The sequence below is a fragment of the Carassius carassius genome, chromosome 16 (assembly GCF_963082965.1).
Source record: "Carassius carassius chromosome 16, fCarCar2.1, whole genome shotgun sequence".
NCBI lineage: Eukaryota > Metazoa > Chordata > Actinopteri > Cypriniformes > Cyprinidae > Carassius > Carassius carassius.
Window position 1 is genome coordinate 23,980,514 of NC_081770.1, and position 14,369 is coordinate 23,994,882.

The following is a 14,369-nucleotide window of genomic DNA, read 5'->3' on the forward strand; positions in this document are numbered from 1 at the left end:
TGTCCCGAGCAGCCCTTCTCTCCGCCGGTAACCGGCGCTGCTGCTGCCGCTGACGGAGAGCGAGACATACGGAAGGTGGGTGGGGACATCCGAGTTATTGTCGGGATAAACGCACCTCACGCTCGGGCGGTTGAACGCTGAGCTCGCGCTAATCCGCGCAGGAGAAGACTGAATAAACAACTCGGCGTTGGCCAAGGCTTGATTTTAGGTAAGGTTCTGGATTTTTTTTACCTTGTCTTCCAAGCACGCAGAGAGTTGAAGCTCCACTGCGTTGCATTTGGGGCCAGACAGGACATGCATGCTGTTTATACATGTGCACGTCAGCGAAAAGACAGATTTGAGGTCGCATGCAGAGAAATGGGTCAGAAGATAAATTGGTCAGATCAGCAGCCTTATTGCCAATGCTGCTGTCTCCATTGCACTAGTGCAGTGGTTCTCTAACCTGTCCTGGAATACTCCCAGCCCTGCACATTTTGTATGACTCCTTCATCTGTCACACCCGATTCAGCTAATCAGCTCATTAGTGGAGACTGCAAGACCTGAAGTGGGTGTATCAGATACAGGGAGACATACATGTGCAGTGCTTGGGGTACTTCATGGTGAGGTTTGAGAACCAATGCACTAGTGCAAACACTGAAATGCATGATGCTCTTTGCTGACAGGGCTGCATGGCACAAGCTGTCGCAGCACTTGCATGTAACTGTTTGTATGCATAATAAATCAAGTCTTTAAAAGGTTTCATTTTCTCTGAGGCATGTGATTTATTCAAATGATGGTACATTTGAAATGCATGGGCTTGAGATCAGTGACATGATCTCATGAATTAATGGTGCTTCACAATATTTGATGCTAATGTTTCTTCTTCTTCTTATTATTATTAGCAGCAGTAGTAGTAGTAGTAGTAGTAGTAGTAATGATTTAGTAAATGATTTTGCTCAGAAACCAGAATGGTTTGCTTACCTAAGGATTATTATTCATGCATAGAATAGAGTTAAGGATAATTACTAAAAGCCATAACTCCTAAAAGAGTGCTAAATGTATTTATTGCATTTATTTATATATTACTTCCTCTGCTTAATATACTGAGTTAATCAATCCCTAAAGTTTAAACTTCAAATGAATTATTTACAATGTTTAAAGAAATGTATTTCTTAAATTTAGTTACAGTTCTTCCGTGTAATATTTTGAGCTAATCATATTTTCTATCCCTTGATCCTAATTAATTTATTTAAACATATTCATTACAATTATGAATGTATTATTTATTTTTTGATCCACTGAAATTATGATGTTTTTCTTAAATCTCACAGAATATTTGTGTATGTTTTTAGTTTGTTATGAATTTTATTTAGACATATTTTATACATTGATCTATTTATTCATAATATAAAAAAATGTATTCTATGTAATTTAATATGCATCTCTTCCCCCCTCTATCTATCTATATTTCAATATTAATGGAAAAAAAAATATATATATATATAATTTTTGACTGTATATTATTAGTTAATAATATTTTCTTTCTCTTAAGCCTTGCTTCCACAGAATTATATTTATTTATTGGTTTTAGATTTTAATTTAGACGTTTTAAGTTACCATGGAGCACTATCCTTGTGGGAATATTTGGTTCCCACAGTGTAGGCAATACCACACACACACACACACACACACACACACACACACACACACACACACACACACACACACACACACATACACACACACACACACACACACACACACACACACACATACAGATAACCTTGTCCCTCTGTCCCTTCAGGAATCTGACACCATGACTGCAGAGGAGATTATAAACATTAAAGAAGCAGAGATAATCAAGCTGATCCTGGACTTTCTGAACTCCAGAAAGCTCCACATCAGTATGCTGGCGCTGGAAAAAGAGAGTGGCATCATTAATGGGCTTTATTCAGATGATATGCTCTTCCTGAGGTCAGTAGTAACCTACACAACTATGAAGTTTTACTTGCAGTGGCCATTTCAGTAGCCATTTACTGTAGTGTATTTTGAAAAACTGTCATCCTTAATAAATGGTAGTGCTGCTTAATGAAGAGTGAAAATGGAAAACCTGCATCTATTTTAGGTGCTGAAGTATTGAGTACACTTGCATTTCTTTCTGCAACTTACGAAAGAATCTTGTTCTATATTATTAATCATTTTTTTCTAAGGCAACTTATATTAGACGGGCAATGGGAGGAAGTTTTGCAGTTCATCCAGCCTTTGGAGTGCCTGGATAAATTTGACAGAAAGAAGTAAGCACAGTCACAACAGTTATGAATCTGTTCAGCATTCAGGCTCGTGTTGCTTGCTTCACAGTCTTTTGGGCTTTTTTAATCTTTTAGATTTCGATATATCATCCTAAAACAGAAGTTTCTGGAAGCTCTGTGTGTAAACAACGCCATATCTGCGGCAGATGACCCTGAGAATGTGAGTGTTTGTGTGTGTTGTGTGTGTGTGCAAAATGGCATCATGTTATTCTAAAAAAGACCCACTTGTTTTTTTATGTAAAATTGGGATAAGTTTAATTTTATATGATATTAATATTTGTAGTAACATTAGTAATGTTGTTACCTAGAATAAAATGTCTTTAATTATTTAATTAATTGAAAAATATTATTACTGTTATTATCATTATCATTGAAACTGATATATAAATTAATTTTAAATAAATAAATGTCGGAAATGAAAAGTTTAATTATGATTATTATTATTTGATATTAAACATTCCTTTTTCAATGAAAGATATTTTTTTTGTTTGTTTAATAGTTGTGATGATAATAATAGCAATAATTTGAAAATAAATGAAAAATGTATACTGATAGATAGTAGATAGATAATAATAATAATTATTATTACTTGTACAATATTCTTTAATACTAATAAATAAATCAATAATGTTTATCCTTTGTGCAAGATGGAAGTTTTTATTATTATTATTTTAAAATAGCCATAGATAGTTTACAAATAAGTACATAATTTATAAATTATGCCAGTGTTTTATGCAAAATGATCAGAAAAAGGTTATTATTATTATATTTTTTTTACTTGTACCATATCCTTGAATAATAAATAAATAAATACATAAATAATGTTTATCTTTTGTGCAAAATGGAAGATTTTCTTTAATGTAATATCCTTTAATACTTAAAATGAATAATACATTTTAATAATAAATAGTTTGGATGAATAAAAATGGTATACAAACAAGCAGATAAATGAATTGTTTTTGTTAAAATGATAATTGCTTGTTATTTATGCAAAATGGAAAAAGTGTGATTGTAAGTTATGGTTATGTTTGTTATGTGTACCATGATAAATAAGTAAATGATACATAAATAAATTACATAATTCTTAAGCAAAATGGAAGTTTAATGTATAATATTATTTACACCATTAAATGGCCTTTAGTTCTTAGAATAAATCTTGAAAATGAATCTATAAAAATTAAAATCTATTAAAATATCATTTAATACTGATAGATGGATGGATGGATATTTTGGGCAATCTCACATTAAAACCTAATGAATCCTAACTCAGAATGTGTCAGAAGGGTTTTATTCATAACGACTGCTCTCTTCCACACCTGCAGCTGGAGCTGACTATGCAAGACGCGGTAAAGTCCCTTCACTCCCTGGAAGAGTTCTGCCCAACCAAAGAAGACTACAGCAAACTCTGCCTGCTCCTAACGCTTCCGCGCCTCACCCACCATGCCGAATTCAAGGACTGGAACCCCAGCACGGCCCGCGTGCACTGCTTCGAGGAGGCCTGCTCCATGGTGGCCGATTTCATCCCCGCCGACCGCAAACTGAGCGAAGCCGGATTCAAAGCCACCGGCGACCGTCTGTTCCAGCTCCTCATCAAGGGAATCCTGTATGAATGCTGCGTTGAGTTCTGCCAGAGCAAAGCCACTGGAGAGGAAATCAATGAGGAGGAGGTTCTCCTCGCCGTCGATGTCCTGTGTGGGAACGGTTGTGAGGAACTGGACTTGAGTTTGTTGTCTTGGCTGCAAAACCTCTCGCCGTCGGTCTTTGCTTGCGCGTTTGAGCAGAAGACCCTCAGCATCCACGTAGACCGGCTCGTCAAACCGGTCCGGACGGGTCACGCAGATCTTCTCACTCCACTGCTCACCAAACTCTCGCCCTGCCCAGCGTCGCCTCTACGGCGTCCTCAATCGGCGGATACTTACATGTCCCGCTCTCTCAATCCCGCCCTGGACGGTCTGTCCCATGGCTTGGTGGGAAGAGAAAAGAAAAGCACGGAAGGTGACGGGAAAGCAGCGGCCATGTCACAGTCGTTCGCCAACTTTGGTTATCCTTCAGGAGGAAATGGAAGCAAAAATGTGATGGAGAGCAATGTCAGTGAATCGCCCGACAGGTGGGATAGTTCACCAAAAAATTACAGTTTGGTTAACATTTAAAAAACTGGTATGCTTTTTTATTTTAAAAATCACTTTCTCAGTGTTTTTGTCAATACTGTGAAAAGCAATGGGGTCCAGTGCTGTTGTTTTGGACTCCCATATTGACTTCCATTGTTGTAAATCAAAACTAGAGCCCGACCGATATATCGTTTCGCCGATTTTATCAGCCGATAAGAGCCTGTCGCAGATATATCGGTATCGGTGAATATGCTGACGATTTGACAATTTTTTGGCAGATTAAAACGCAGATAAAATGCTTGTAAATGATGTATTTACATAGTTTGTCCAGCAGAGCGTGCTCCATTGTTTGGTACTGGTGACCTGGATGAAACGCTTTAAAGCTTAAGTGTATGGAAACCAATCAAAACTCTAAACAGCGATATCTCCGCAATGACATGGGGAATCCATGCCAAATTTGGGGGATCCCTTCAGCTCGAGGAACCCTCTCGAATGCCAAATCGAGTGTCTCGAAGCCCCATTTCGAATGAGAACACCCCCACATCGCTAGCCCCTGGGATCCAGGAGTTACAGGCGGTTAAATTCACAGTCTGGCAAGGGAATGTACGCATTACATTCAAAGGGTATTAAAGTGCGCAAGACGTAAATTTAAATTGTATTTATTTACAGAGGTATATTATGTCAAACTTCACACTTCTCTAGTAAGTTTCGTCTTTGTGTGAAGACAGTAGTGCAAATCCGTGAATGAATGTTCTGAAGTGAAATAAACTTCAACGGAATAAAGTTGAATGGAACTGAATTTAAAAAAAGTTAAACTTCAACTTTACTGTTCAGTGCACTGATGTCAGACTAATTTTGGATAATAAAGTTTATTGTTAAATTGTTAAATGCCCTGCCTCAATTACATATCTCATGTCACATTTAAGTGATCATTGCAAAATGGGAATGGGAAAGTGTCTGAAATTTTGACTGGTACTGTACTATAATATGCACAAAAATATCGGCCGATAAATCGATATCTGCCTTTTTTAACTCCCTAATATCAGTATCGGCCCCCAAAAACCAATATCGGTCGGGCTCTAATCAAAACAGTTTAAATATTCTTCCAAATGTCTTCTTTTGTGTTCCACGAGTTTGCGTCCCATCCCCTTGTGAAAAATATGAAAATACTTGTGAAGTGTAGTAACCAATTTTTTTTCTGGCGCATTGAATACATTTGTATAACCACATTTTTTCTACAAATACCATGGTTAAAATATGGTTTGTGTAGCCAAACCGAAGGTTAATTTGTGGTTACCATGGTTTAACTATTTTTATCATCAATAAAACTAAGGGTAAACATCAGTCATAAATAAAACTGCACAATTCATTGTAAAGTATAAAATACCGTAGTCAAATCTAGCTTCTAAGAGCTGGTTTCTGTGTTAGAAGGTGAAATGTGACATATGGTGGTCAAGCTTAACACTTCTAATACTTTTAGATCCACCACAATAAACCCTGGCAGCTTTACTAGTTAAGTCCAAACAAACTTCAGTGACAGTCAATGTATTTCAGAGAACTTTTATTGAATACTAAATGAAAAGCGGCAATAGAAACCATAATATTAATGTGCAGTTTTTATCAAAAGCTAGAGATAATATTCCTGATTTAGTTTTTATGCAATGCTAATGTCTTTTAAATGGTAATGTATATTGAATATTTAATTGTTCTTGCTTTATTTCCCCTAATTGTACATTTAGATTACTTTGGCCATCATCTAACGTTCATTCAAGGTTCATCTTTTAATCTTGAATCTTTAACAATCTCATCTATCTGTTTTCATTTTCATAGTTTTTAATGTTTTATTTTATATATATATATAATATTCTATATATAAATTCTATATATATATATATATATAAATATATAAATAGGATGGAATTTCAATTATAGCCATTTATCAGCCAACTATCAGCTTGTGGCATGAACCTGGATTTTACTGTCCATGCATCCACAGATATAAAGATGTTTTCCCGCTCATTTGTGTTGACTGTGTCCTCCAGAGCTCCGGACGAGTGGATAAACAGCTCAGGAGGAGCGAACTCACCGCGTCCTCCACTGACTCCTGGCAGAGATGGTGGAGCCACGGCTTCAGCTGAAAAATCGGAGGTAATTAAAACCAGTTAGATTTAGATTACATGTGCAAATGATGACAGACTGGTCATTGCTGGTGACTTCTGTTGTGTTGTGTTGTGTGAGCAGGAGCAGCTTCAGGAGTTCCAGCGGCAGCGTCTGCGCGTGCAGCAGCATCTCGAGCAGAAGCAGCAGCAGAGGCAGCTGTACCATCAGATGCTGCTGGAGGGTGGAGTTCATCCCCCAGATCAGCCCACAGACGCAGCGCAGCACAGTCTCACACAGAAGTTCCTCAACAGGTCAGATCCAGCAGGCTTTCAGATGTGTAGTTGATTGATTATGTGCCTTCTGATGTCAAGACGATGAGATTGGAAGTGCTGTAAATGCCTCTCGGACTGGAACTTACTTACCATTAATGAACTCATTTGTTTCACTTGTTATTGATGTGCAATTAATTTCAGGGATAACAGAAATAGCATGTGCTCTATTCTATTCTATTCTATTCTATTTTATTCTTTTCTATTCTATGTAGTATTATTTATATATAGTGATAGAGATTAATCTGGAAAATATTTGGCAGTTTTGAGACTATCTGCAAATGATTATATTTGCCTCTTTTTTTAGTTCATTGATTTACAGCGATATTGTGAACTTCTTAATTGGCTCTCATTAAATCAAAAACACCTCATTTACGTGATATCATTTATAGAAAGTGTGAATTATGTAAATTATGCTATTTCGATGTCATTAAAATATAATTTAATATATATTTCAGATATATTTTAAATATATTTCATAAAATTATCAGTGTAATATATATATATTTTTTTACTAGCGATAAACATTTTAACATATTTTGCCATTGTGAATTGATCAGTAATTTACTTATATATATATATATATATTTCTTTGTTGTAATTATTCTTTTTTTATTATATTCTATTATGTTATATTATATATTGCCTGTATATTATAATATATATTAATACTTGATTTTTACTAGCGATAGATATGTTAATCTCATAATACTTGGTAATTTTGAGATTATCAGCAATTTATTACAAAATCACATACATAGTACAATTGTGTTGTACATTGCTTTTCAGCAGTTTTGTAAACTTCTTTTTGCCATCATTTAACTGTATGTGTATGCCATTTATTAATTTTAATAATTATTCATTAAATACAATTTAATAGCATATTTGACATATTTGTATATATTTATTTAGCATTTTTAAATCATACATTTATAGTACAATATTTATTTATATTTTTGTATGTATATTTGTAATTATTATTGTAATTATTAGGGCCCGAGCACTAATGGTGCGTGGACCATTTTGGAATTGTTCCGTTTATTAATAACTATTTTTTTTTTTTTTTATGATTTAAGTACATTTTACAAACTGCTTTGCTGTCATAAAAGTTTTATCAATATCAGCATTATATAAGGCATTAAGTACCTTGATCTCTAGACATCACCATCAGCCGTAGTTTTCTTGATCGTTCCTGTAGGTCCATTCAGAAACTGGAGGAGCTGAACGTGGGAATGGAGGACCTGGGTGAAGACGTCCAGGCTTTGGCCCAGCAGTGTAACGGTACGGCAGCGAGCGGAGCCGGTAAACAGACCCCAGAGACCGGCTCAGGCCTGAACAAGACTGCGGTGATCAGCAGCACCCCTCAGAAGGGAGGAGGCCGAGGCATCCCATCTCTGGACGAGTCCCCAGTGCTGGTCAACAAGAGGTTTCTCACAACCTTCAACCTAAAAGATGAAATAACTCTGGTTTGTGAGCTGTTTGTAATGCTGATGCATCATGACAGTGTGTTTCAGGACGAGAAACCCAAATTTGTTGCAGTTCAGACGTTGGAGGACACGCAGGCTGTGCGCGCGGTCGCCTTCCACCCGTCCGGGACCCTCTATGCAATCGGCTCCAACTCCAAAACACTGCGCGTCTGCACTTACCCACAATCCCTCCAAACCAGGTGTGTTACTCTCAGTATTTAAAAGGGCTAGTTAAAAACTCACTGTGTTAACACACTCACTGATCTGTATATAACAGTTTTATATTTAATTGATTTACATTAATGTTAAGTTCAGATTTAGGCAACAATAAATATTTTAACTGCTATTATGTAAAAGGAACACCGCTGTAAAAAGCTCTTTATTTGTTTAAAGTGTTTGCAAACCAAATGTAATAACACTTTTGTTCATGTAGCAGTAGGACTACTTTTAAATTAAAAAAGTCCACAATACACTACTTTTGAATGCATTATTAATTTTGTGAATTATTTAAAATGTGAATTGTTGCCCAGCACTCATATATACATAAAAATATACACAGTACACATTATGTATTGATGTGATTAATCGCGATCAATTGTTTGACAGGACTTATTTTTCCTTTTTTTTTTTTTTTAAGGCAACATTCTCCCATTCTGACTTTTTTTTTTAGAATTGCATGATATAAACTCACAATTGCGATTATAAAGTATCAGTCTCCACCTCCCCCACCACCCCCCCACCCAGAAATGGACTTTATAATGAAAAAAAAAAGTCTGAATTGTGAAGTATATTCTCACAATTGCAAGAAAGGATTTAGAATTGGCAGTTTATATCTTAATTCTGACTTTATTACTCGCAATTGTGATTTTATATCCAACAATTGGAAGAAAAAAGTCAGAATTGCAAGATAACAAGTAACAATTACCTTTTTTTTTTCAATGGCAGAAACGGGCTTTCATACAAAATTGTCAGAACCTTGAACATTCTTCAAAATATCTTCTAACGTCCTCTGTTGTTCCTGTCAAGCGCTCAGGGTCCAGTAAAGCAGCCTGAGATCTGCTTCAAGCGTATTAAACACCATAAAGGTTCTATTTACTGTGTGGCCTGGAGTCCGTGCGGCCAGCTTCTCGCCACAGGCTCCAATGACAAGTACGTCAAAGTTCTTCCGTTCAATGCGGACACCTGCAACGCCACAGGTAACATGCCTTTCAAATAATGTCTGTCAAGTACGTTTAGAATATTTTCTAATGTCATTTATTCCAGTGACGAAAAGGCTGAATTTTCGGCAGTGTCACATAATCCTTCAGAAATAATCTTAATATGCTGTTTTGCTGCTCAAGAAACATTGCTTATTATTATCCAGTTATAAAAAGTATACATTTGACTAAATTAAACATTGCTTTTCAGGATTCTTTGATCAATGGAGTGATCAATTGAAGTGTGTGTGTGTGTGTGTGTGTGTGTGTGTGTGTGTGGAGTGCAGGTCCTGATCTAGAGTTCAGCATGCATGACGGCACCATCAGAGACCTGGCGTTTATGGAGGGTCCCGAGAGTGGAGGGGCGATCCTGATCAGCGCTGGCGCTGGAGACTGTAACATCTACACCACTGACTGCCAGAGAGGACAGGGGCTGCACGCTCTCAGCGGACACACGGGTACACACACACACACACACACACACACACACACACAAACACACACACACACGTATGTCATGTTGTGTTGAATGATCTGACATGCCGTTGCAGGACACATCCTGTCTCTGTACACGTGGGGCGGGTGGATGATCGCCTCTGGCTCTCAGGACAAGACGGTGAGGTTTTGGGACCTGCGTGTGCCCAGCTGTGTGAAGGTGGTTGGGACGGCCCTGCATGGAACAGGTCGGTTTTTTTCCTCCGCTCCTTTACAAGCCTTTATTTCAAACATCAGGATTCCCACAGTTGTGATTAATGGGATAAAGATTTCTTGAGAGTGATTTGTGAATGAATCATTCAGATTATTTTATAAATATTCATTTAAATTTAAAGTTAAGGTTAATGTTAATAATAATAATAATAATAAAGTATTATTTTATTCAAAATAAATAACAAATTAGAATTAGTTTTAAAACCCAATTTTAAAATTCAAAACCAATTAAATGACAATGACCAAAGTACAAAAACAAAAAAAATAACAAAAACAATTATAATCAGTAATAATCAGTACAATAGTATTCATTTTAATATTACAGAATATTCATATTTAGAACCAATTTCAGTGACAATAAGTGCAAAATACTACTACTACTACTACTAATAATAATAATAATTAATAATTAAAAGATGTGTAAATAATATAAATTATAATAATTAAGATTATAATAAAATATATACAATTAAAAAAATTAATAACAACAACAATAATAATAGTAATAATAATAAAATATTTTGTTATTCGTACTATAAAATACAAATAAATTAATTAACAAGCAATGCAAAAATAATACAATAACATAATAATAATAATACAATTAATAAAATAAAATTATTAATTACTAATATGAATAACAATAATAATTATTGTAATTATTAAACAATATTAATACTAAACAATTCAGTGACAACAAGCAACAGCAAATACAATCTATAAATAAACACTTATAACAACAACACTAACGATAATAAAAATACATTTCTGTTATTGATTCTGTCTCCGTACAGAGGTTTGGGTGGTTTATATTTTTGTGTCATGTGACAGGAAGTGCTGTGGCCTCGGTGGCAGTGGATCCCAGTGGGCGGCTCATGGCCACCGGATTGGAGGACTGTCGCTGCATGCTTTATGACATCAGAGGAGGTCGAAGCGTCCAGGCGTATCGGCCGCACACCAGCGACGTGCGCTCAGTGCGCTTCTCTCCTGGAGCCCACTATCTGCTCACCGGCTCCTACGACAACAAAGTCATGATCACTGACCTTCAGGGTAAGTCGTGCCACACCAATAATGATGTGCTCATCATTTCTTCTTTTTCAGCCCTCTCTCCAGACCCCCGTCATAGACAGCCCATCTTTCATAATCGAATCAGTTCTTGTACGAGTAGATTTTCACTAAACATTACAGTACATGTCACATTACAAAATAATATGGCTGGTGAATGGTTATTATTAATTAATAAAAATTAATGCCACTGTTCTTTTGCCACATTGCAGATTCTGGCTTGTGAATGTAATTTTTTATATCCGTTTCATTTCAATTAATTGGTTTATTATTATTATGATTATTATTTACTAAATTAATTAAAATAATTAATTAAAATCTTAATAAAAACTTATAAAAAACAGCTCAATAAATAATTTCAGATCATTTGACAGAATTAGCTTAGTAATATTTTAATATGTTGTGTAATAATAATAATAATTATTATTATTTATTATTATTATCAGTAGTAGTATTAGTATTATTTACCATATTATTATTTGATATATTACAATTAATTAAAATATTAAATAACTATTATTATAATTATTATTTAAATTAATAAAATCAAATAAATGAATACATTAATTTAAATATAAATACAAATTTATAAGAACCAACTCAATAATGTCAGTTTTTTTCACATAATTAGCCTCGCTTAAATATTTTAAGTATTATTATTATTATTATTATTATTATATATTTTGTGTATAATAATTATTATTATTTTATATTATTTAAAATGATACTTTTAGTTTTTATTGGTTTTGAAAAGTAAAGTGGGAGTGTTTTTTAATGGTTGTACAGTGGTAAAAAGAACAGTTATAATAATAATCATTATTATTATTAATAATATTATTATTATAATCCCGCTGTAGTTTTAATGTCACTATATGGAAGTAAAATGTCATTTTATGTGAGTTCAAGTCCCCTGTTTTCCTGCAGGGGATCTGACCAAACCTCTGCCAGTGAGTGTGGTGGCTGAACACGCTGATAAAGTGATCCAGTGCCGCTGGCACACCACAGACCTGTCCTTCCTGTCCTCCTCAGCTGATAAGACGGTCACACTGTGGGCCTATCAGCCTTAACCCCAGCAGAAGACAAACACAAGAAAACACAGGCGTGAAAGAGTGTGTCCGTGTGTGTGTGTGTGTGTGTAGTATTTCTTTGTAACATTACTCCAGTACACTCACGTGAGGAAAAAAAAAAAAGAAACGACTGTTGCTTCTCAGTCCTAGTCATGTCTACATGAAATTGCATGTCTACTGGAAGAAACAGCTTTATTGTCAAATGTATTGCAGTTCACTTAAAAACACGAAAAAAGCCACGTGTAGCATTGCTTCTATATTTTGCTATTTGAAGTGAACGAAACGGTCCTGAACATGTGAGCTGAATTGTGCCTTGAGGTGATGTTCTCTGTAGTAACACTTATCGAACTGAATGTCTTGTAAATATGAGCTTATTTAATGCTAAGATCATTGTATAGCACACGTCACTATAGACCTCACTCTTTCAGCATCTGTTTATGCCGCATGAAGAGTCATGTCTTTATTCAAATAAATATAAATGAAGCAACGCTCCGTAAATACTGAGGATAAAAGTTTTGTGAAAGTCGTCCTCCTCAGTGTTGATATGGTTTCACGCATTTTTAGGAATGCTTTTATTTTGGATCATCATTTTCCTAATGCGTATATTTATGTGCATAATATGCATCACTTTTGAGCATAAATCGAGCACCTTTTTGTATCGACGCAGAGGACAGTTAGAGCACTCTGTCAGTCACCCGTTGTACAAAGAATGTGATAGTCATTTATTTGAACATGGAAATAAACACAGTTTTGAAACGATGGGGTTTAGCCTGATGAACGCTTCACTGGTTCTTCTACATTCAAAACATCTTCATTTTGAAATTAATCTGATTATCACTGTAATGCTGGTATTATTATATTGTTTATATTTCATAAATTAAAATTGGCATATAAACATAATTTCTGAAATATAAACTTAAGATTATAATAATGTAAAAAACAAAAAAAAAAATTCAATGTATGACAAACACACAATAATAAACAAGTTAACAACATTACTATCTTTCATATAGAGAGAACTACACATCATTTTTTTTAAGTAAAAAAAAAATAAAAAACTAGGTCCTTAATGCTGAAATAAAGAACGTATATACAGCCATTACACGTTTTTTTTTGTTTTGTTTGTTGTTTGCTGTCCATTTGTTTCAGTAGTCAAAGCTGAATTTCAGACTAACACTAAAAATGCCTGCACATAGATATGAGAACATAGAAGCCGTGTTTGAGGTTATGAATCTGGGAGTTTTTCCTCATAGACTGTACAGGTGCTGGTCATATAATTAGAATATCAGAGCAACTTATGTACCCTTGGGCCCATGCAGGGTTTTTTTTTTTTGCAGGCAGCCCTGTAAAACTTGAATTGAAAATTAATGCAACTAGGAGAATACTAACAACATCGGCTGGCCATTTATTAGCCAAGCAATTGAACTGGAATGTATGCATGACTTACTACACTCAGTGTTGTTGAATTCAAGAGACACATGTAGCACGTGTGGTCGAAAAGACTTCAGCTGCGTCCGTAACCACATACTACTTCCTTATTATATAGTAGGCAAAAAGCATTAGGTGAGCGAATAATTCTGTTTGAATCATGAGTATTCATAAAAGAGTAGGTGAAAATTAACTGGCTGGTGACGAATCCTCGTGAGATTCGGACATATGTAGACTTAAGTTGTGTTCAAATATGCCGACTTACAGTATAAAAGAGTATGTGAAGAAAGTAGTATGTCCGAAACCTCAGTATTCCTAAAAGAGTAAGCGATAAATCCCCAGCTGTCCTACTGCTTCAGCTCAGATTTTTAAGTGCTCATCAATGGATACTTTTCTATCCCAGGATGCTACTGGAGATCAATACGTCGTCATTGGACGGGGCGGAGAACAGCGACTTGTGAGTATTACAAACCAAAAAGTTGCATTTGTTGAACTACTGTAGTGTAAACTGTTAATGCTAAACAGTATATTATTTGTGAATTTTCTGTTAAAACATATTTATCATGTATAGGTATAGCAAACAGCGGAGCTCCAGTAAGCACATGTACGTCTCC

At 35.3% G+C, this 14,369-nt stretch overlaps 1 protein-coding gene across 2 annotated transcripts; it reads left to right on the forward strand.

Annotated features, from left to right (window-relative positions):
* On the forward strand, positions 1–13,084 carry wdr47b (WD repeat domain 47b). Of its 2 annotated transcripts, XM_059569659.1 has the most exons (14): positions 5–208; positions 1,784–1,953; positions 2,190–2,273; positions 2,364–2,448; positions 3,611–4,395; positions 6,439–6,544; positions 6,638–6,807; positions 8,024–8,251; positions 8,330–8,491; positions 9,318–9,487; positions 9,775–9,945; positions 10,039–10,170; positions 11,027–11,245; positions 12,185–13,084. In XM_059569659.1, exons 2-14 carry the CDS (start codon positions 1,796–1,798, stop codon positions 12,325–12,327), a joined length of 2,613 nt encoding a protein of 870 aa, XP_059425642.1. In that variant the 5' UTR covers positions 5–208; positions 1,784–1,795; the 3' UTR covers positions 12,328–13,084. The 2 variants fall into 2 exon arrangements, with proteins under 2 accessions (XP_059425641.1, XP_059425642.1); XM_059569658.1 differs by having other exon boundaries at positions 1–208; positions 8,024–8,491.
* Positions 13,085–14,369: the final 1,285 nt, after the last annotated feature.

Coding starts and splice junctions, on each gene's coding strand:
- wdr47b (XM_059569658.1), top strand. CDS start 1,796: ATGACTGCAGAGGAGATTATAAACATTAAAGAAGCAGAGATAATCAAG. Junction 9,488..9,774: donor GGACACCTGCAACGCCACAG/GTAACATGCCTT, acceptor TGTGGAGTGCAG/GTCCTGATCTAGAGTTCAGC. Junction 9,946..10,038: donor CGCTCTCAGCGGACACACGG/GTACACACACAC, acceptor ATGCCGTTGCAG/GACACATCCTGTCTCTGTAC.